The sequence below is a fragment of the Lactuca serriola genome, chromosome 1 (genome assembly GCF_051521515.1).
Source record: "Lactuca serriola cultivar US96UC23 chromosome 1, Lser_US96UC23_V15, whole genome shotgun sequence".
Classification (NCBI taxonomy): Eukaryota; Viridiplantae; Streptophyta; class Magnoliopsida; order Asterales; family Asteraceae; genus Lactuca; species Lactuca serriola.
Genome location: NC_136408.1, coordinates 97,033,199 through 97,057,179, shown reverse-complemented (window position 1 = coordinate 97,057,179; position 23,981 = coordinate 97,033,199). Strand labels below are relative to the sequence as shown.

General features: G+C 32.5%; 2 protein-coding genes across 2 annotated transcripts; one reads left to right on the top strand and one right to left on the bottom strand.

Annotated features, from left to right (window-relative positions):
• The first annotated feature begins 10,097 nt into the window (after nucleotides 1–10,097).
• LOC145095734 (uncharacterized) lies at nucleotides 10,098–10,868 on the top strand. The gene has a single exon (XM_079033567.1). It carries the CDS (start codon nucleotides 10,205–10,207, stop codon nucleotides 10,727–10,729), a length of 525 nt encoding a protein of 174 aa, XP_078889693.1. The 5' UTR covers nucleotides 10,098–10,204; the 3' UTR covers nucleotides 10,730–10,868.
• Nucleotides 10,869–22,897: 12,029 nt separating this feature from the next.
• Nucleotides 22,898–23,681, bottom strand: LOC145095724 (uncharacterized). The gene has a single exon (XM_079033558.1). It carries the CDS (start codon nucleotides 23,570–23,572, stop codon nucleotides 23,048–23,050), a length of 525 nt encoding a protein of 174 aa, XP_078889684.1. The 5' UTR covers nucleotides 23,573–23,681; the 3' UTR covers nucleotides 22,898–23,047.
• Between the last annotated feature and the right edge of the window lie 300 nt (nucleotides 23,682–23,981).

Below are 23,981 nucleotides of genomic sequence, written 5' to 3'. Positions count from 1 at the left end.
TTTAATGTCACCTAAAATGGCTAAGGACTTCAAGTAGGTCAGGATTAGGGTTTTCAGGAGGCAAAAAATTGAGGGATGCTAAGGATAGACAACCCTAGCCCTCTCATTCCATTAAATACCCGAAATATTAGGGTTTTGGTTATCAGGTTGTTCTCACTTTGTGAGCACCCAAAGTATCACATTTTGAGACTTAAAAACACAAATCAATTAGTCAATGGCCACTCACAACGTGACCACCATGTATCACGTCGTGACCCTCATCTAAAAGATATAAATCAATAAATAAGTACCTTCATGACCCCAAGTGTTACAGACCACAACAAAATGGAGTGGTAGAAAGGAAGCACATAGATTTGTTAGAGATGGGAAGATCTTTGTGTTTTTAAGCCTCACTTCTAATTAAATTTTGGGGAGATAGCATCCTAACAACAACTAAATTATCAACAAATTACATACAACCAATTTAGACAACAAAGCACTACATGCGATCATTCTTGGAAAGGTGCCCACACACACTTATGAGTATTTGGTTGCTTGGCCTCTGTACATAAGGTTTTTGGAAAACATGAAAAGTTTGGAGAAAGAGACATACCCTGCATATTTCTTGGATATCCGATGGGTAAAAAAGGATATACGTTGTATAACTTGAAAGATCAAAGAATTCATATAATTCGAAGTGTTACTTTCATTGATAGTGAATTCCCTTTTGGCAAAAATTATGAAGGATACAAGGTAATTGCAAATGAACACCTTGTTGATGCATTGAATAAAATCCAAGTCAACGATGATAGCTTCACCAGTTATCCTGATGAAAGTCCACCTACTAGTGATCCATCGACCATAAAGACTAATACCTTACAAAAGGAAAAAGAATCTTCCAAAAATGACATGTTGGAACAAACAAGAATTAGACAAAGTACGTATGTTCGCTTTAAACCCAAGCACCTTGAAGACTTTGTGACTGATTTTCCCCTATCGATCAACTGCTCAACGCCCATCCCCGCTACAGGCTCTTCGACTATGACCAATGTCACACCCCCGAACCGAGATGGCAGAATCGTCCGGGGGCAGATGACTTAATTTTGTAATATCATAACAATTGAATATAATTGAAAACATAACAACCAACATCATACATTGAAGATATCAACACACATTGTTTACAAAATTGTATTTTTCTCACAACTTTACACAAAAGTTACAATAAATATGATGTTCCAAAAATGTAGTAAATATCCAAAATCCATAGCGCGGTACCTGCTCACCGAGTCCCTAAGAATACAAGTCGCTTTGAAAAGCGTCAACTAAAAAGTTGGCGAGTTCATAAGCATATTTGTATAAAAAGCATTGTAACATCTTTGATTGTAAATATCTGTAAACTCCAGAAAATCTGATATTTCCTGTAAAAAACGGTTTGTAGTCTTGCTCTAAATCTGTAAATAGTGGGGTATGAAGCTCACCTTGGGGATTTTCAAGATGTAGAAGAAGAAGAAATTTCGAGCCTAGCTTGTGTTCTTGGTGAGATTCTCGAAATGGTGGCGCTCTAAGGGTCATATACACGAAATGAGAGTGTAAGTGGAATGATCTTGGCATAAACATGAAACAAAGCACTTTGAGTTTATCATAGAACTTACCAAGAAGCCTAGAGTCTAATTTTTGTAGTGATGAACTTGATATTTTTGAGAGAACAATAGAGGCTGTTCTTGAGAGAAATGAGATGAAATGAGTTGAAAGTCAAGTTTGAAATGAGAGTGGGAGGAGGGGGGTCGGCCGAACTAAGAGATGGGGGGAGGAGTAGGAGTTGAGAATTTCTTGGGCTAACACCAAAATTGATTGGACTTGGCTTATTGGATCAAGTTTTGAACTTGCATGAGGTTGTATCGGCTTGAATCACATTGCATAAAAGTAGGAACTTAATAGCATTGAAATTTGAATTTCACTAAATGTAATGTTGCGAGGTTACACAAAGGAAATTATCTTTTACAAGGATCAACATCTTAACCCTGACTTGCTAGTTATGACAACCAATCCACTAGTACATCCTCTTTCTAATTTTGTTTCTTATAATAAGTTCTCAACAACTCATTAGGATTTCTTAGCATCGATCACTTCAAATTAAGAACCGAAATACTTTACTCAATCTTTGAAAGATCTAAGATTGATTGAAGCAATGAAAAACGAGGTAACGAATCTTGAAGAGAATGGAACTTGGTCTTTGATGGAACACCCAGCTAAAATAGAGTTATTGGCTGTGAAAAAGGAGCGGGAAGTTCATAAAATGAACGTAAATAATGCATATTTTCATGGAGATCTCAAAGAAGAAGTTTATATGAAGGTCCCCCAAGGTTTCTGTGATAAAAACGAGAAACGAGTTTGTAGACTACACAAGTTCATCTATAGTCTTCGACAAGCTTCTAGAAATTGGTACCAAAAATTCACGTTATAAAAATCAATTTCCACCAGAGTAAAGTGGACCATTCCATGTTTGTGTTCAAGAAAGAATCAGTACATATTGTTTCCCTTATTTATGTCGATGACATTTTGTTAATAGGTAATAATATCAACAAAATTAAAGAGGTAAAAACTCATCTTCAAAATCATTTCAACATCAAATACCTGGGCCCACTCAAATACTTCCTTGATATAGAAGTTTCTCGTTCTAAGGAAGGTATTGTAATTAGTCAAAGAAAATACACGTTAGATATACTTGAAGATTGTGGTGTTTCAGCTTTGCAAACCTAGTGCATTTCCGACGGAACAAAACATAAAGCTTCAAAAAGATGATGAAAGTCTGTAGGTCGATGCCTCTTGTTATCAAAGATTGGTTGGACCCTTCTCTATCTCACAGGCACATGTCCATACATCACTTTTGCGGTAATCCAATTATTAAGTAGCCCATGAAATTTTCATTTGGATACAACCTACAAAATGCTTTGCTACTTGAAGAATACTCCTGGTCAAGGGATGTTCTTTTCATCTCGTGCAAGTCGAGTATCATAATATATTGTGACGCAAGTTGGTTAAGTTGTTCTACTACTAGAAGATCATGCACATGGTAATTCATTAGCTTAGGAGGTTCACTTGTTTCATGGAGAGCAAAAAAGCAATGTCCAAATTGTAACCCAATTACAATGAAAAACCTTGAAAACCAAAAGGGCATAAGTGCATGTATATGGATGTATACACTTTGGAAATCATATATAAGATAAGCTCTTGAAAATAAACAAGTTTATCAAGACAAAACTAGACAAATAAATTGGAGTAGGAATCATGGATTTAAAAGATTGTCTATTAGTATTTAGCCTAGTATCCCACCCACCCTATAACATTTGAAAGCCATAAGTAAAATGACTTATAAGCTAACATATGTATATATATATATATATAGACACACACACATGCACATACACACACGTGTAAATAAGCTTTGTGGAACCATAACTGAAATACACTTTGACAAGTCAACAAGATAGCACCCAAAAAGCATTTCCTTTATGAATTAAGGCCTAGAACTCCACTATGGCCGAAAACACCTTTTGAGACAAGCTAGGACCAAAAACACACCCTAGGATCAGCCTAGGACCAAAATCTCAATGCATAGCAAACAAATTGGCTGAAAACTACATTAATGGAACAACATTTGGCCGTAAACCCCTTAATTGACCACACTTTGGCTGAAACCCCATTAAATAGAAGGTATATGACCGTAAACCCTTCCATGGGATACACCAATACCACAAACAATTTATATTACGCTAATTTAATGGGGTTTACAGTCATAAGATGTGAATAAGACAAGGATAAGGGTGTTGACTTTGTTGATTAGATGTTATCCCCCATTTTCCCATGCAGTTTAATATTCAACGTATATCCATTAAATTAACCAACGGATTCCCAAGTAATTATCACATCAAGTTTCCTACTCCCTATATTTGGACGAATTCCTTCCAAAAAGCCGCACCATTTCTTATCATTCTACCTTCTGTTCATTTCCATTCTCTCTCAAGAGTAACTCCAAGCTTCAAGGGAGTTAAAGCCTTCAAGCTTACTCTAATCTTTGGTGATTATTTCATAAATCCCTAGTGATTTAATACATTTTCATGTCCATATCTTCCTATTTACACACAATAAAAATGTGTTAAACCCTTAGGATAATATCACCTCCAAGGAAGTTCATCAACCCATCCAAGAGTTTAGACATGAGATCTTCACTCCATCATTCCAATCAACTCATTAACCAACCCAAGGTGAGTTCATACCCCCATATTTTCAAGTTTTTTCCATGTTTTGGGGGGGGGGGGGGGATACAAGTAAAACTTTGTTTATCCCACAAATAATTACAAGTTTTTCATCCTTATGTTAAAGACAAATTATTATTTGTGCAAGTTATGGTATATTCTAGCTTTGGTATAAATATTTCTGACATATAATTATATTGGCAAAACAAACATAAACTGGGTTTTAAAATCATAAGAAAAAGTTAAGCTCTATAAACTACATGGTTTTTGGGAATTTTTACTAAAAGATAGCTTTACTAACAAAAGTGGTACATTATAGTGATATATTAATCTAGTGGGTTTTAACTCCAAAATATCATGTTTGGTTTTCCTATTTCCATGCTAGAATACACAACTATATTTATATAAAAGATTATATAAATAGTTTCCACCAACGAGAATAAACTATAATAGGTATAGTTTGGGGAACATTCACGTTATTTTACTCTTGTGGGTCAAAGGAATACTTATATAAAAGTATGATTATTTTATACATCGAAAATACTATAAAAGGATAACACTCTCGATAACAAGGAAAAAATAACTTCAACGTACTTTATGTAAACAAGTTAATACAGGATTGTGAGCCTCTCCTTTGTTGTACCAAACATGGTACCCGCTAAAGTCTTGAATTATAACCAGAGTCTCCTGGAGGGAGAGCGTGAGTTTGTGTATAGATCTATACGGGACTGATAATCCCGCACCTGAGCTACTTGCAACAGCTAGGTCGGCAGGCCTGAGGTGACAAATGTCATAATTATTCTGACGCTTGAAGAACGTCATGCAGGCCATTAGTCATATTAGTATGGTTATAATGAACTCTCACAATAAGCATTAACCAGGCCATTAGTCATATTAGTATGGTTATAATGAACTCTCACAATAAGCATTAACAAAATATTTGTGTAATGGTATATTTTCAACCAGTCTTAAAGGGGGTATTAAATCAGTGATTACCTGGCATATACATCAGGGTTATATAAAATTAATGTCTGGTAGACAGTGGAATCTGTGATTTTTGCCTTACTTCCTGTTCCTTGTTTGGTTGTGGGCTTAAGGTAGATTCACCCATTCAATTATCTGTTCGATCTCGATTTTATACAACTCATATGTACTAAGTGATCATAGGAGGGTATTATCATCGCATCTAGTTTACCGGGAAAACACATCTTGTCAGCTTCAGCTAGTTTTACTTATAAATAAAACTAGGCATCATCAAACTAAGTATGGTAATTATACTAGTACTTTCCGGACTTGGAACGTTTAAGATTACAATTTGATTTTACAGAAAATATAGGATTTATGAAGAAACACATAAACACTTTCAAGGATCAAAGAACTTATTTTCTAAAAAAATTCTTACGAACTCACCAACTTAGTTGTTGACACTTTTCAAAATCACTTGTATTCTCAAGAAACCAGTAGACAGGTACTCAACTCTTCTTGAGGGTCGGCGTCGTCGGCGTCGTCTCATGGTTTCCTACTTTTCAATTATTTGTATTCAACTTTTGGACAATGTGTTTGTAAATAATGTAATACTTGAAATCTTAATGTATAAATGTTTGTGTTGCTATGTTTCATTACTATTCAATTGTTATGATACTGTACTTGAAGTCACTCCATCCGCCCCCAGACGTTTCCGTCATTCTAGTTTGGGGGCGTGACAAGATCAATAATAGAGAGATAAAAACTTTCAGTATTCGTTCTGAATTTCAAACAACTGGCCTTTTACTAAAACTCTTGGTGCAAATTGTTTCATGTTTCTTTGAGGCATGTTGGGTTTTCATGATCTTCACAGTCTAACTTGAGATGGAGTATTGAGATTATTATTATCTTGTTCAGTGTTTACCTTATTACTTCCTAGTTTTTAGCTATTTGATATTGTTTAAGATTCTTTTATCCTAATATATAAACATATATCATATTCAACTTTTGAATAATAAGAAAATCAATTTTTCTCATTCTTTGTTTTTGATACATAATCATATCATGAAAAGCATAATGCTTTTTGTTTAAGTATTCACTAAATTCCACTATTAATTCCAACAAGAATGTTATTTGTTTAAGTTTATTTTTTTCATAGGTTAACTACTTTTTTAAAACTTTTTATGTAAACATGAAAAAATATTGCATACCTTTAATCCAGAAAAAAAAAAGTACAATGTTGTTTTTTTGAAAGAGACAAAGTCTCAACAATAATGTACAATGTTGTTATCATGGACCATTTATGTTATTTATTAAAAACATGGACATTACGCAAGTTCAAGTTCATGTATTTTTTTTTGAACCATCAAAGATAATATATAATCTACTTCTAAACTAAGGGTTATCTATAGAAAAGTCCCAAACATTTTTTCAAAAGTTTCAATAAAGTCCTATTTTTTTTTTTTTTGAACAAAAAAGTCCCAATATTTTGAAAAAAAATCATATAATCTATCATTTGCTGTTCAAATATAAAAAAGACTTTTTCGTTAATTTAGGCAAAAAAATCAAAATATTTGGACTTTTCTGTTCAAAATTTTTATTAGGACATTATTGAAACTTTTGAAAAGAATTTGTGACTTTTCTATAGATAACCCCTTAAACTAACACATAAATCCACCTACGTCTACGACGAGACTTGAACCATCGGCCTCAAAAAGAGATGATATCACCTAACACCGCTGGGCTAAAAATATATTTACATAAAAGGTTATTAATATATATGAAGTTCAGTTATTAATGACCCTATATGTAATATACAATAAATTATACCATAATTGACTAACATAGAACTTTATTGCCCCTCTTAAATGACTTCACATAAATATAATCCTGTTTTTTCATTTACTTCTCTTTAATCACAGAAAAAAATTAATGCAAAAAACAAACACAATTACTTACCTTTAATCCAAAATAATAATAATAATAATAATAATAATAATAATAATAATAATACGGAAAACAAACAAAATCTCACTAAAAGGCTATCATATTATTGTAAAATCTCATTACAAGGCTATCATATTTTTGTAAAATACATAATTACCTTTTTACTTTATAAAATTACATAAAACTATATATTCATATCCTCAAAACGCACAATACTTTTGTTTAAGTGTTTAATCAATTCCACCATTAAATCCAACAACAATGTTATAATTTTTATGTCATTTTTCATAAGTTATCTACTTTTCTGAAATTTTTTTAATAAATAGAAAATAAATACTTATCTTTAATCCAATAAATAATGCAGAAAACAAACAAAAACTCATTAAAAGGCTATCATAATTAAGGATGAACATCGAAACCGGGTATCCGCTTTTGGACCCGGAATCGCCTCGGAACTGCCGGTTCTGAAACTGGAACTGCCTTAAGCGGTTCCGGTTCCTAAAGTTATGGAACCGCCTTAAGTGGTTCCGGTTCCAATTCTCATTTTTTCAGAACTGCTACCCGTTGGGTACCCGCCGAAACATATATATATATATATATATATATATATATATATATATATATATATATATTAGTATTTCATATAAATATGTGTGTGTTACTTAGACCGGTTTAGAATATATTGGTCCGATTCTATCCCTTTTTGGTCTGAATTGATTCAATTTGGATCGAACTAAGTTGCAGTTTTATTGACAAAAATTAACAAAGTTAATATAACCGGATTACCCGCTTCGGGAACCGGAACCGCCGGTTCTGGGACTGGTTCCAAAAATTTAAGAACTGTCTGGAGCGGTTCTGGTTCCGGTTCTAACTTTCTAGGAACCGCCGGTTCAGGTTTCGATTCCGGTTCTCGCCAAATAAGGCGAGTACCCGCCTATGCTCATCCCTAATTATAATGCTCTAAATTACATAACTTCTCTTTTACTTCATAAAGTTACATAAAACTACTTAATCATATCCTAAAAAGTACAATGCTATTTGTTGAAGTATTTACTCAATTCCACTATTAACTAGTTTATTGTCCCTGTTAATTGACTTTATAAAAGTACAATGCTATTATTTTTCATTTACTTATACAAAACTTTATGGGCGAAAATAGCAATGTACAATGTTTTTTCATTGGTTTACGTTTTTACAAACATGATTATCCTTAAATGCATACATCATCGCATAAAACCACACTTTGAAAATTAAAAGGTTAATTTAGCAACTATTAAATATTAAATACTTGTTTAACGGGAATTTGACTTATCAAGGTAATTAACTTTTCAGTATGTTTACATCTGGGTAACTATCTTTTTTTTGTACACATCTAGGTAACAAACTTGTTGGAAGTGTTCACATATGACCATTATGACCTGCTATAGCAGGTTAAATCCTAGATGCGAACGATTTCAACAAGTTAGTTACCTAGATGTGTACAAAAAAAATAGTTACCCAAATATGAACAAGACGAAAAGTAAAAATTAAATTACACGAATGGTCCCTATGGTTTGGGGGAATTTGTGTTTTTAGTCCCTAACTTATTTTTTTTAACTTGGATGGTCTCTACTGTTTATTTTTGTTGCGCGTTTGGTCTCTGTCTTACGTAAAAAGACTGTTACCGAGTACATTATTACCGGCAACCAAAATCGTTAATTACAAAAAAAATTAAAAAAATGAAAATTTGTAATTACCTACGACACTATTACCGGCGACAGAGTTATTACCGACGACATGCTCATTAGCGGTGACACCTATCATTAGCGGCGATACGTTCATTAGCGGCGACATCTATCATTAGCGGCGACAAGTACATCAATAGCGACGAAGTAGTAACGTCGACTTATTACCGGCGACGCGTCGCCGCTATTACTATTACCGGCGACAACTTGACTTATTACCGGCGACTTTTGTCGCCGCTAATGATCGTTTTCCTTCTAGTGATTCATGTAATTTGGATAACTAGTTAACGGATGAATGATTAAAAACTAACGATATGACCTAATTGACATGTACAGTAAAAGTTAGATGATCTAATGTGCAAGAAAAAAACATAATTGGTCAAGTCGGACAAATCACAAAAGTTAATTACGCTACAGTGACATTATCCCAAAAATAAATACATAAATAAGAAAATTAATTAAAAAATAAATTAATAAGGACACAATAGTCTTTTTAGGTAACACAGGACCAAACGTGCAACAAAAATAAATATTAGAGACCATCCAAGTTAAAAAAAATAAGTTAGAGACAAAAAAAAAAAAAAAAAAAAAAAAAAAAAATTCCCTCAAACCACGGGGACCATTCGTGTAATTTAATTTTTACTTTTCATTTTGTTTATATTTGGGTAACTATTTTTTGTACATATTTAGGTAACAAACTTGTTGAAAGCGTTTACATATAGGATTTAACCTGCTATAGTAGGTCATAATTGTTATATGTGAACACTTCCAACAAATTTGTTACCTACATATGTAAAAAAAAAAAATTATACAGATGTGAAAAAACCAAAATGTTAATTACCTTAACAAGTCATATTCGTATGATTAACTAAAAGTGCCATTTGGACCTTAGTATAAAACATTAGATTTTCACAATGGGAACTTTTCTTTGAACTTTCCATTCTATGCTTTTACTGACCATAGCCATTGTTATTATATCAATATATTTCCCCAATAACTAAACTATTTTCAAGTTTTTTAAATAATAATAATAATAATAGATGGTTCTGAGGTATGAAAAAACTATTATGCCCATAATTTTTGAAAAAGGTTGACAACCATTTTATTTTCTTCCAAATTGCAAAAGTCTTCATAGCCGTTGGGCAAGTAATTTCTCCAACTAGCCGTTATCAAACAAACGGTCGTCAATGCCTTTTGTATCTGTATATACACTCACACCAAAGCCTTCTCTTCAATACCATCTAACTTCTCCTCCCATCACCGCTACTGTAATTACATCGCCACCAACACCGCCACAGCTCCCCGGAAAACTCAGACAAAAAGTTTAAGCAAATGGGTCTCTCAAGCGATGCTCAATCACACTACAAGACACACAAACTCTTCCTCATCAGCAATTACATCTTACTGGGAGCAGCCTCCAGTTGCATCTTCCTCACACTCTCCCTCCGCCTTCTCCCCTCCGTCGCCGGCGGACTGCTTGTCCTCCTCCACATCATCACCATAGCCGGAGCCATTTCAGGCTGCAACGCGGTGTCGGCCGGGTCAAGCAAGTGGTACGCAGCCCACATGGTGGCGGCTGTCCTCACCGCGATTTTCCAGGGATCTGTATCTGTTCTGATTTTCACGACGACTTCGAATTTCTTAGCGGCGTTGAAATCGTACGTGAGGGAGGACGATGCGGCGGTGATATTGAAGATGGCCGGTGGACTCTGTGTTTTGATGTTCTTTATGGAATGGTTGGTTTTGACGCTTGCTTTCTTCTTAAGGTATTATGCTTTCGTTGAAGGAAGCCGGACCACCGGGAAGGTACAGGCGGAGGACGACTCTAAGTGGTGGGCAACACCGTTCCAAGTTTAAGGCATGTGATGAGAAGTAGAAATTAAATTAAATTTGTATGTTTTATTTATTGAATATTTTGTTTTATTTATTTATTTATTGAATATGATTCATTTGTTCACTGAGAATATTTTATAACAAATATTGTTGATCTGTATAATTTCTTAATGTTTTTCAATTGGGGTTAATGGACATAAGGATTCAATTTGAAACATTTATAATATGAATATCTTACTTACAAAAAAAAACATTTTTAACGGCAATTTTATATAAGTTCATGAGACATATCTGTTCTTTAAAAGTATGCATGTTTCTATGGCATCAATATGTTGCAAGTAAACAAAAAATTTAAAAGTACTTTATTTTTTTAATTACTATAATGAAGTATTAATGCGACACCGTTGCAGTTGAGGGCCTGGCGACGGCTGGTCGTCGCCAAACCTTTCTTTTGCCCAAACATTAGAAACAAGGCGCTTGGTTTCATTCTTACGCTCGCAGAAAGCATCGTAGCTCTCTCCTTTGTGTGCTGAATGTTCGACAATAATTCATGTATGTATGACACCGGGAACGTCAACGTACACATAAACAAATGAATTTCACTCTTCATAGAAATGCATATGTGTAAATGAAAGGATATAAACGAATGCTAAATGAGCAAACATAAATGAACATAAACGAAGATAAACGATCAAAATTTTGAATTTGACGTCGAGTTTTTTTTTTGTTTGTTTTTTTTTTGGTAATTATGTCATTATATTTATAATTTATTGCAGTATCAAGCAAATCAGAATATTATCAAGCAAATTTTGAATTTGACATCGAGTTTTTTTTTTTTTTGGTAATTATGTCATTATATTTTTTGTTTGTTTTTTTGGTAATTATGTTCTCCCATTAACAATTTTTCTTGAATTGCAATAAAGTCATTATATCTAAAATTACAATTATGACATTGTTTTTTTCTCAATTATGTCACTATATTTACAATATTATTGTAATATCAACCAAATGACCGGTTACCATCAATCTAACACGTTACCAAATAAATGATCTGAGAATATTGTGACGTGGAAGCCACATCACACATCTGTCTCGTGGCGTGTTTAATTAAATGCATCTAACACCACACGTCCAACATTGCGTGCACGACAAAACGCAACACGACCTTCAAGAGTTCATGAGGTGATGACATGTTTCATTATTGTACACATGGAGAGAGAGAGAGAGAGAGAGAGAGAGAGATTACTAAGTAAACCTAAGGTATCGTCTTATCTCGTTATTATGTAATTATTTTTTTGTAGGATGATTACAAAAGGTCTTAGAACCCAATATAAATGTTAATGTTTATAATATAGAGATGTTATGAACATAGTGAAAAACTTAAAGATTTTAGCCACATAATTGATTATTATGTATAAGATAGAATTATAGACTCGAACACATAAAAGAGATATCTTGAGTTGTGATATTCAAAAGTTATGTGTTATTTTGACAACATATGAGATGGGGGTTGTTGCGGGATTTTAAGAGGTGAAATCTCATATACCTAAAACATTCCAAGTAAGAAATTTTGGCCATTTTTTTTAAACTATAACTTGTTAATTTAAGGATTTTAATTGGGTAACCGATTGGAAAAAGAAAAATGCTAGTTTTAAAAAAACCCTTTTATTTTGGCCATTTTTTAGAAAAAGTTATTCTTTTCCTTTTATGTTACGGTCATACAAGATAAAAAGCAAATGTTAAGAAAACCCTTTTTCCTTGACGTAATTTAAGCATTTTCAATATACATATACCATATACATTCCAGCATAAATGTACTTATACATGATGCATGATACATTTAATATATATATATATATATATATATATATATATATATATATATATATATATATATAGATAGACACACAAACGATACATAAATACATATTGCAACAAAATTGTAAAAATAGTGTCATTTATTTGGTAATGTGCTAGATTAATGGTAACTGTCATTTGGTTGATATTACAACAAACTTGTAAATATAGTGGCATAATTGAGAAAAAATAGCACAGTGTCAAAATTGTAATTTTGGTAAACATAGTGTCTTTATTGCAATTTGGGAAAAATGGTTACTGCGAGAACAACTAGTAGGGATGAGCATCAGAACGGGCTCGGGAACCGAACTTGGTGGAAAATAGGAACCGAACCGGACTACCGGTCCTACCGGTTCATGTTCCTACCGGTTCTTGTCGTGTCTTCAATGTTGGAACCGTTCCTCGAGAAATAGCAAAATATAGTTCTGGTTTTTGCCGGTTCTACCGGTTTCCGGTTCCAAAAATCCACAAGAATATCGTCTCGGTCCCGACCTGATTGGTTCTACACGGTTCTGGCTCCGGTATCGGTTCCTGTTCCAGTACCGGTTCCCATTCCAGCCGGTTCCCCGGTCCAAATGCTCATCCCTAACAGCTAGAACTGGTCATTTAAGTGATATTGCAACAAAATTTTAAATATATTGACATAATTGCAAAAAAAAAAAAAAAAAGTAATTAACTCGGTGTCAAATTTGAAATTTTATGATAATATAGTGATGTTTTTGCAATTTTCCCTAGAAAAATAAAAAAGAACTTAAAATAGTCTTCTTTTTTCAAACATCTTCTGCAAAACAAAAACGTGTATGGCTTAATTCACTTTTCAAAAACAAGGTAGTATTATTAGTTCTATACTTAACATTAGGGATGGACATCGTTTCAAACACACAGACCGAATAGGATCTGAAACCGAAAAACGGACCGTTCAACAATTTCTTTTCTTCATGCATGACCCCAAGGAGCCTCATTTTACTGCTCTCAAACGTATTCTTCGCTACACTCAGGGCATTTTGGACCATGGTCCCCAATTTTATGTCTCCCCTTCTTGAGGCTTGATTGCTTATTCTGATTCTAATTGGCTAATTGGGCAGGCTCTCAATGGGGGATTCTAATGGCACCATGGTGAAAACCATCAGGGCCGGCCCTATGGAAGTTCAAGGTGTGCGGTCGCACAGGGCCCCGAAAAAAATAGGGCCCGAGTTTTAGCCGTATTATCTATTTTATATTTAAATAAATTACAAAGTAACTAGAATTTGATATATAACATATCTAGTTCACTTGGTAAAAAGGCGCCTTGTTAATCCTCTAGCCTGGGTTCGATTCCTCATTTGTTACTTTTGTGTGAACTTTTAATATTCCAAAACAAACTATTTCTATAGTATAAATTTGGTTGGTATTTTTATTTTACGCCGTATGCTTTTGTACGTCTTTTTTTCCCTTTACAAACTACTTTTTGAATGTAAATTAATTGGCCTTTTTTTAACATTGTTTCTAAGGTTTTTTTCCATAAGTTGTTTTTAACTTTTTATATTACAAAATTAATTTACCTTGCATCCTAACTTCCTTATAAGCTTGTATTGAATACAATGATATAAAAAGTTACATAACAATAAGAATTTGTAAATTTTAATAGGTTTTTTCTACAAAATGAAATGTTAAATTTTACATTTTATTGAGATTTTTAATAGACAAAGCTGCAAATTTGGTCTTTGTGGTTTTCAAAAACCTTTAGATGGGGTCCAAAAAGTTTCCAGCTTGCATGGAAGGTCCAAAATCAAGGTTTTTCTAGGTTTTTGGTCCAAAAAAACTTAAAAAGACGATTATGCCCTTATATTTTCTTTTTTGTATTTTTTATAATTATTCTAATGTTTTAATTAAAAAATAAAGAAAAAAGAAAAAAAAGTATCCCCACCCTCTCTCTCTCTGAACCAACACGCCTTAAGACACACACACACACACACATCTCTTGAGCTCTCCGACAAAACTAACACATATAGAGAATCGATCTCTCAAAAACCCCATGTGTATGAACGATCCATCAAATCAATCTCTAAAAACAATCGATTTTCAATCCATCTATATGAACGATCGTTGTGGTGTTTTGGCTCCATCAAATCGTCGGTAGTGTTACAGTAGTGGTGGTTGTTTTATGGCTCTCCGATGAACGGACCTGCGTAAAGGAGGCACCTATGTTTTGCTATGACGACGAAGGTTGATGATGGTCTGGTTGCGATTTATTCAAGACTTCACTCAAGAACAGAGCAAAGTTTGTATTACATCCAAGCTGTCGTAGCCCCAAACCCATTTACTCAACACTACCAGACCACCTTAATGAAATTAGGGTTCTTAAGAACCGGTCAAAAATTAGGGCTCGTCATAATGTCTCAAGCTTTTCTTCCTTTTCCTCAGTACCTCAATCGGAGAGGATGTTCAATGGTGATGATAGTGAAAAAAGGCATGTAGGAGGTGAGATGACGATGGTGAAGAAATTAGGGCCCGTCACTATCTCTCAAGCTTTATATCTGTTTATCAGCGAAACTATCTCGTTGTAATCATGTTAATTAAAAGACGTAGAAGAAGATGATTTGGGAGATTCTTGAAGAGAAACCATGGTAGATCGTAGAATTTAACAGGGACAAAAAATCCATCTACGTCCTCCGCATTCTTCATAGATTTCCAAATAAACAACCATCATAATTGCAAAAGGACTGATTGGGATGATGATAAAAAATGCAGATGAGATTTTTGAGAAGACGAAGAGAGAGAGAGAGAGAGAGAGAGAGAGAGAGAGATACTTTTTTTCTTTTTTCTTTATTTTTTAATTAAAACAGCATTAGAATAATTATAAAAAATACAAAAAAGAAAATAAAAGGGCATAATCGTCTTTTTAAGTTTTTTTGGACCAAAAACCCAGAAAAGCCTTGATTTTGGACCTTCCATACAAGCTGGAAACTTTTTGGACCCCATCCAAAGGTTTTTGAAAACCACAATGACCAAATTTGCAGTTTTGTCTTTTTAATAACAATATATAGTGAAACGATATTTATGTCAAGTCAAAAAATGAAAAAAAGGAAAGAAAGAAAGAAAGAAAGAAATCGAGGTGCATGGAAGAATAGGGTGGGCCAAGAGGAAGTGCGAGATGTGGGACCGCACAACATGGGCCCAAATGTTTTTTCGTATAAGGAAATTCACATTGTCGACAATGTATTGTTAATCCATCAAATAGCTTATGTTAGGATTTCATTGTTAATTATCTTCTTTCATTATTTGTATATAGTAGTTTTCCGTGTTTAAATCTATATACTAATATAATTAAGAATGGTAATAACATTTTCTTATATAAATTTTCTTTTATTTATGGCTCATTTTTAATTTTTTTGTACAAGACCTTCAAAATCAAAGGGATAGCCCTGAAAACCATTTAGGTAAGTCAAAACCAACATTAGTCATTATTATGTCTCATTTGCTATTTGTATATGATTTATATATAAACTATTAAAAAATTGATTTGATATTCATCCCATTGTATGTGACTAATAACATTATTTGAATTCTTCTTATACCTTTTTTCATTTTAACTCCTTTAACTTATATATAAATCGTAAAACACACCCTTGTATTAATTCCTTATATTAATGTTTATAATTATATAATTCCATTTTAACCATTATTATATATTTTTTACTTTTTAGCTATTTATATTGTAATATAAATTAATTTTTTTATGATAAAAAATAGATTTGTTATAAACTATAATAGTTATTGTATTTTTATATTTTTGATTAGCTTCATAATATTAATATTTGAGTAAATTATAGAAATAATCCATGTGTTTTGGTCAGATTCGTAGTTTTAGTCTTTAATTTTAAAAATTGATAGATTGCATCCTTATGGTTTATAAATTTTGCAGTTTTGATCATTGTTTTATATAAAAAGACTAACTTACCATTTCTTTTACATTTTTTTTTAACAATTTATTATTATTATTATTATTATTATTATTATTGTTATTATTATTATATATAACAATTTTATTTGTTCTTTATTTTATTAAAAATTTTATAGATTTCTTATAAAATTATTTTTATATTTTTAAATTAATATTCTAAATTATGTATATATATATATATATATATATATATATATATATATATTATTTATTCTTAGTTTTATTTATTTATCTTTGTTTTTGTGGTTTAAAAATCTTTTAATATATTTGACGTCTTATTTGAATATACGATTTAATATTGTTTTTTTTTACTTTTATTTCGTTCACATTATATATCATTTTTTTTATGTTTTGCTCGAATAAACAAATTAAAATAAAACCCCGGATAACTATCAAATATCAAATATAATTATTTAATATTGTTTTTATGTCTTTTTCATTTATATCATTCATTTATGTGTTGTATTTTTTTTTTATTTGGCTTTAAGAGGTTTTATATTACGTTTCAAACGAATAATCTTAAATATTAAGATAAACAACTAACAACTATCAAAATCAAAGCAATATTTTTGTTAAAAGAAAATAATCTTAAATGAAATCTATCGCTTATTAATACTCATTAAGTAAAGGGAGGTGGGTTTTTTCTTGTTTTTTTATTATTAAAATAAATAATAAGTATTAAATTTAGAAAAAAAAATTAAAATAAAAATGGAAAATGAATACACCAGAGGTATTATAGTCATTTCCATTTTCGGAGGAACCAAATACACAACAAAATTAATTCAAAAAGACCAACAAATCCAAAAAAAAGTTAAGGTTTAAACCAAAACTCGAAAAAAAATACATATTATAGATAGTATTTTTGCAGTTTTGTCAATAAATAAAAATTAACAATAAAAGATAAAAATATGAAATTAAAATATATTATTTGATTTAATATATATATATATATATATATATATATATATATATATATATATATATATTAGAAAATGAAAGTATAAAACGAGACATTAAAAAAGTTAAATATAAAATAAAGTTGTATATATAAAATAAAGTTTTATAAATCATTTGTCAATTATGTAATATAAGTCATATCAAATTAGGTTATGAAGTCAATGGTTTTGATAAAGTTGTTTTGGGGTTAAATGGGTGTGAATAAAAACACTCGTTGTCTATCCACTAGACGTTCCATCTCTGGCTATTGTGTTTTTCTTGGTCAGAATCTCTTATCATGGTCTTCTAAATGTCAAGGCACTATTTTTCGATCTAGTGCTGAAGTTGAATGTCATGGGGTTGCGAATGTTGTTGCTGAAACTTGTTGGCTATGCATTTTTTTACTTTGTGAGCTACTTTATCCACCCTTGTCTGCCACGTTGGTTTATTGTGACAATGTTAGTGTTGTTTACATATCTTCAAACCCAGTCCGGCATCAACGCACCAAACATATTGAGATTGATCTCCACTTCGTGGGTGACATGGTTACTTTGGGACAGGTTCGAGTTCTACATGTCCCATCTTCATCTCAATATGCCTACATCTTCACCAAAGGACTTCCATCGACTCTATTTCTTGATTTCAGATCCAGTCTAAATGTTCGCACGAGACCTCCCATTCTGACTGCGGGGGGATGTTAGCGTATATATTATATGTATTATGTAGCCCATATTGTTAGACATGTTTTGCTTGTATTCAACCCCTGTTCTCATATCAGGCCCATATTGTATGTTATATATATATATATATATATATATATATATATATATATATATATATATATATATATAGCGACAATAGGTGCTAAGCTTTCTAAGACCAACACTATAAGGGAATTGAAGTGATTTGTTTAGTACAACAAATCAAAGGTATGTAACCTTAAATTTATAAATTCGATACCACTAGGGGTTAATTTAACTTCTGTTGTTCATTGTGTGTTACTATCAAAGTGTATGACATAGATCTTTTATAGGATGCTTGTACTCCATTAAATATTAATTGATTTTCGCATTGTACAATGTTATGTATTCTATAAAACCCATCAATCTTCACAAATGTAATGATAGTTCTTTAGTATATGACATGTGAGCTTGTGTAAATGAGGATCTATGCTTGAGTTAAGCTCACCCTTATAGTCACAAGAACGTTCATAAGGACCATCAACGATTGAATTTCAACAATGATGTCACTAGTGAATTTCTATCAATCACATAGTGTTCTTTTTTTTTTTGCATTATGACAAGATGAAATATACTCTAATAATCAATCATAAATCCACTATGGTGTATTACTTGGTATTCATCCAAACTAATATTTTACCAAATAGTAAAAACACAAATTCTGTCTGCAAAAGAAATTGTCTATTAATTAATCTTTTCCATACTAACATCATCTCGCTGGTCTTTATAGGACACTAAGGAATATACTTGATGTTGATTCATTGATTCTTGCCAATTTGATATGATGAGATCTGTCATGCTTATGGAATACAAGTCATCAAATCTGGTACAAGTCACGATCGATCCCATAAGCATAGGTTTGTGGGATATGACTCATCTCTTCTAGCTTAATTATAGAACATTAGCAATGCTTAAATGTCATACCATAATTTATGAGCATGAACTTTCTAGTAGTTTTAAGTCTCAAGTTTCCTTGAGATTCCATGCTTCTATCTTAACCCAATGAATTACTCAGATAGATCCTCATGTACTATTTCTCCCATGTTATTCTAGGCGAATCAATTCCAAGCTAAGCCAAGCTATTACACTTTTTAAGTTGGAACATCGTTTCCAATGAATTTTGTGTTATCCAAATACATTACAAGGATGAAAATTATACTCCCAATAACATTCATATATATGACTCGTCTCCATTTCTCGAAATTCAAGTGATTCCAATTACGCTGTCCCAAAGACTTTGACATGCTCGTGGTCCACCTTCATTTCTCGGAATTCAAAACTCCTTGAATTCTGTCAATTAAAAAAGGATTCCATTATGCGATATGCTTGTCTTATTTCATAAATAAACTTATAAGCTTACATATTATTCACAACCTATCTTGGTTTGAATATGTGTTTGTTCACATCCATATTTGTTACCTTTTGAAGATCCGCTTAAGCGCAATGATAAAGGTTAAGTGCTTGATCAAATAAGTTTCAAACAAATATGGATCGAATCTTGGTCTCCATGTCATTCTTCCATCGTGTGTCCTTTTAGGGTCTCCCATGACTTTCGATAGTTGGCTCACTTTGATTGTCATCTACCGGTGACTCGTATTCCTCAATAATATATATTATATATGAGTAGCTCTATTACGTCCTCTATCAAGTCTTATTAGGAAGAGTTGGAGGTTTGTTTGTTTCCAATAATAACCCTTTTTCTAAACATGAATTTGAAAGCTAGGACAACTATAGGTTCCTCGTTGGTTAACTCTTTATCCTTATCAAGATCAGTATGGCTCCCACTAGATATTTTGGATATCAGCTCTCTCTTTTGGAAGACTGTCCTTCGAGCAACAAACATTTTGTTCTCAGAAAGTTTGTAAAACAGTTACCCAAAAGTCTTGATGGGATGTCCAACAAGATAACACATCTCTCATTGTAAATCCTTGATGTCAAGCGCTTTACGACGAGCGTAAACCTCATAATCGTAAACTGCCAAATGTGCAAGAGGGACGAACCCTTATTCCACATTTCTAAGAGTGTCTCATGAATCTATTAGTTGGTCTCAAGACTAAGGACTCTTGTAACACATGTTCATGGTATAATTATTAACTGTTGGTAAGCATAATACGACTCATTAAATCAAACGATGATGTTTGATTCTCCATCCAACTACACTCCTTGCAACAATGTTCTAGGTGGAGAGAACTTATGGAACTTTTTTCATAATTGCTTAGATGATCGTTTACAGAAAGAGAGGGGAGCAAAGAGGACATAAAATCGACAATTTGTTTAGCAAGCAAAGTTTATCGTCTTCCATTATGCTATGAACACAGAAAACAACATCTAGAAGAAATAGAGTGGTAAAAGAAACATTGTAGGAACATATGGCAAACGGAAGAAGAAAACTAGACTGCTTCCGACTCCAAAGCATATGGAACTGGAATCGGCTCAATACCAATATTGTTCCACAGCCGAAACGGTATTTAATATGTATAATAATTATCAGGAACAACCCAAAGAAATAGAGGGTCCGGAGCGAAAAGAAAAAATTGGCCCCCAAAGTCACAAATATAATAAAAATTAAATTCAAGATAAACACACCGTTATAAAATTCATAAATTTCGCTATTAATAATGAAAAACACAAATATAGCCATAACATTACAATAACTACTAAATTAAAGAAAAATATTTCTTCTGGTATTTAAAAAAAAAAGTTAAATCTTTCTCTTTAGAAATTTTAGGTCCCTAAAAACATAAGAGCATTGGGTGTGGGCAACGGGATATAACATCAAATTGGTGTCACCTCATCCATAACATCACCATAACACCAAGTGGAAAATGGTGTTCCATATGTTATATCATGTTAAGAGGTAGAGAGAGAAAATAGAGAAAATTATTTAATTGGTTGATGAAGAAGATAGCCAATCATTTTTCTTGTTTTATCTCGTCCTCGTTACCACAAGATCCACCATAACAAGATTCAACAAGTTGGGGGGGGGGGGGTGTTCCCCCCGTCATGACACCGTTGAGGCATGCCACATCAGCATGTTGCTTCTCGTTTTTGGCACATACCGCATGCTCTAAACGATCGTTCGGATTGCCTACGGGTCCTCCTGATAATTATTATAGTGTTTTGAATGGGACAACTAAAATGTAAGCAAGGCCCACATATGATTCACACTTTGAAACTCACATATGTTTAAAACTTTGAAAAAAATTCCTTATGCAAACCCATACATCACAATCACATATTTTAATTTTATTATTATACATTTTATTATAAGAAAATAAAACATATATATATATATATATATATATATATATATATATATATATATATATATATACGGAAAAGTGAATAATATATGGCTGTCATGTATGTAATGTTGGGTATAGAACCATCAAAATTGACTTCATTTTAATTAAAAAAACATATTTTTCTTTTATTGTTAGCTTCTTCTTATTGTATTTGAACTCATATTATATTTGATTTTGTGATTCATTTCAAATATCTATCTATTTCGAATGTGTTTTTTATTAGACCTCTAGTAGGTTGTATAACTCTTTTAACACCTATCTTATGTATACTTGTACGGTTTTTCTATGGTGGCTTATGGAAAGAGTTTTAGTGGGTTTTTTAATGAATAATTTCAATCTTTCAATGCAGTTTTTTTTGTATTAAATTTCAATTACCTACAAGTAGTTGGTAAAATATTTTTATACATGCTTTGTGGTTCAATATCAAACTTATATATATATATATATATATATATATATATATATATATATATATATATATATATATATATATATATATATATATATATATATATATAGAAAAGTGAATATACCCTTAAGGGTATATAAGCTTACGTACCCAAATTCACCATACTACGTCGTTTTGTATCATTTATATACATTGTAATTGTCTAATGTTCTTATAATTCAACTTTTAACTTGATTTATTTCAAAGATTTTTATAAATTTCACATGTATCTCCCTCTTACATAATTTTCAATTTCAACTATAATATATATATAGCTTAGTAGGTGTTCGTCAAAAAGATGTGATGTAAGAGGAAGATGATACATCTCGATACATTTTATTTTGAAACAAATACATAAGTTAGATGGCTCTATCGAGCTTTTATCTCGATACTTTCAGATATAATTTTGAACCATAAGTTAAAGACCTTTGATCGGTTTAGTCCGATTTTTCCAAAAAAAAATGGTGATGAAATGTTGTCGGTTCCGGCTGGATTATACTCTTTTCTGGTTAGGTCTAGAGTCGGTTCTGATTATTTTCAAAAAGCAGATGACATGTTGTCGGTATAGCACAGACACTTGTAGTCGTTATGAAGTGAGGAAGTTTGTTTATATTTTTACCTGATCCTTAAAAGAACATATATGTTTCATGAATATTTTATAAATGTTTAAAATTGAATCCTTATTAAGTTAGTGTAGAGTCGGTTCCGATTATTTTCAAAAAGCAGATGACATGTTGTCGATATAGCACAGACACTTGTAGTCGTTATACAGTGAGAAAGTTTGTTTATATTTTTACCTGATCCTTTAAAGATCATATATGTTTCATGAATATTTTATAAATGTTTAAATTGAATCCTTATTTTAGTGTCCATTAACCCAATTCGATGGCATTTAGAAAAAGAAAAAAAAAAAGAAAAAAAAAAAAAAAAAAAAAAAACATTTCTTACTCTATCAGGCAATAGTTACACAGTTCAACAATATTTTTTTTATAAAATATTCTTAGTGAACGAATGAATCATATTCAATAAATAAATAAATAAATAAATAAAGCAAAATATTCAAAATAAATAAAACATAAAAATTTATCTGATTTCTACTTCTCATCACATGCCTTAAACTTGGAACGGTGTTGCCCACCACTTAGAATCGTCCTCCGCCTGTACCTTCCCGGTGGTCCGGCTTCCTTCAACGAAAGCATAATACCTTAAGAAGAAAGCAAGCGTCAAAACCAACCATTCCATAAAGAACATCAAAACACAGAGTCCACCGGCCATCTTCAATATCACCGCCGCATCGTCCTCCCTCACGTACGACTTCAACGCCGCTAAGAAATTCGAAGTCGTCGTGAAAATCAGTACAGATACAGATCCCTGGAAAATCGCGGTGAGGACAGCCGCCACCATGTGGGCTGCGTACCACTTGCTTGACCCGGCCGACACCGCGTTGCAGCCTGAAATGGCACCGGCTATGGTGATGATGTGGAGGAGGACAAGCAGTCCGCCGGCGACGGAGGGGAGAAGGCGGAGGGAGAGTGTGAGAAAGATGCAACTGGAGGCTGCTCCCAGTAAGATGTAATTGCTGATGAGGAAGAGTTTGTGGGTCTTGTAGTGTGAGTGAGCGTCGCTTGAGAGACCCATTTGCTTAAACTTGTTGTCTGAGTTTTCCGGGGAGCGGTGGCCGTGTTGGTGGCGATGTAATTACAGTAGCGGTGATGGGAGGAGAAGTTAGATGGTATTGAAGAGAAGGCTTTGGTGTGAGTGTATATACAGATACAAAAGGAATTGACGACCGTTTGTTTGATAACGGCTAGTTGGAGAAATAATTGTCCAACGGCTATGAAGACGTTTGCAATTTGATGCTTTTTTGAAGAGAAAAATAAAGGGAAATTTACACATCAGCAAAATCAACTTTGAGGTTTGTTTAAAATTGGTATCACAGTTTTATTTTTGGACGGTGCAACATTAACATTAAGGGGTGGTTGGATAAGGAAAAATATGGCTGTTTATTGCCTATTATTTAATCTCACCGCAATAAGCAAATTTAAGT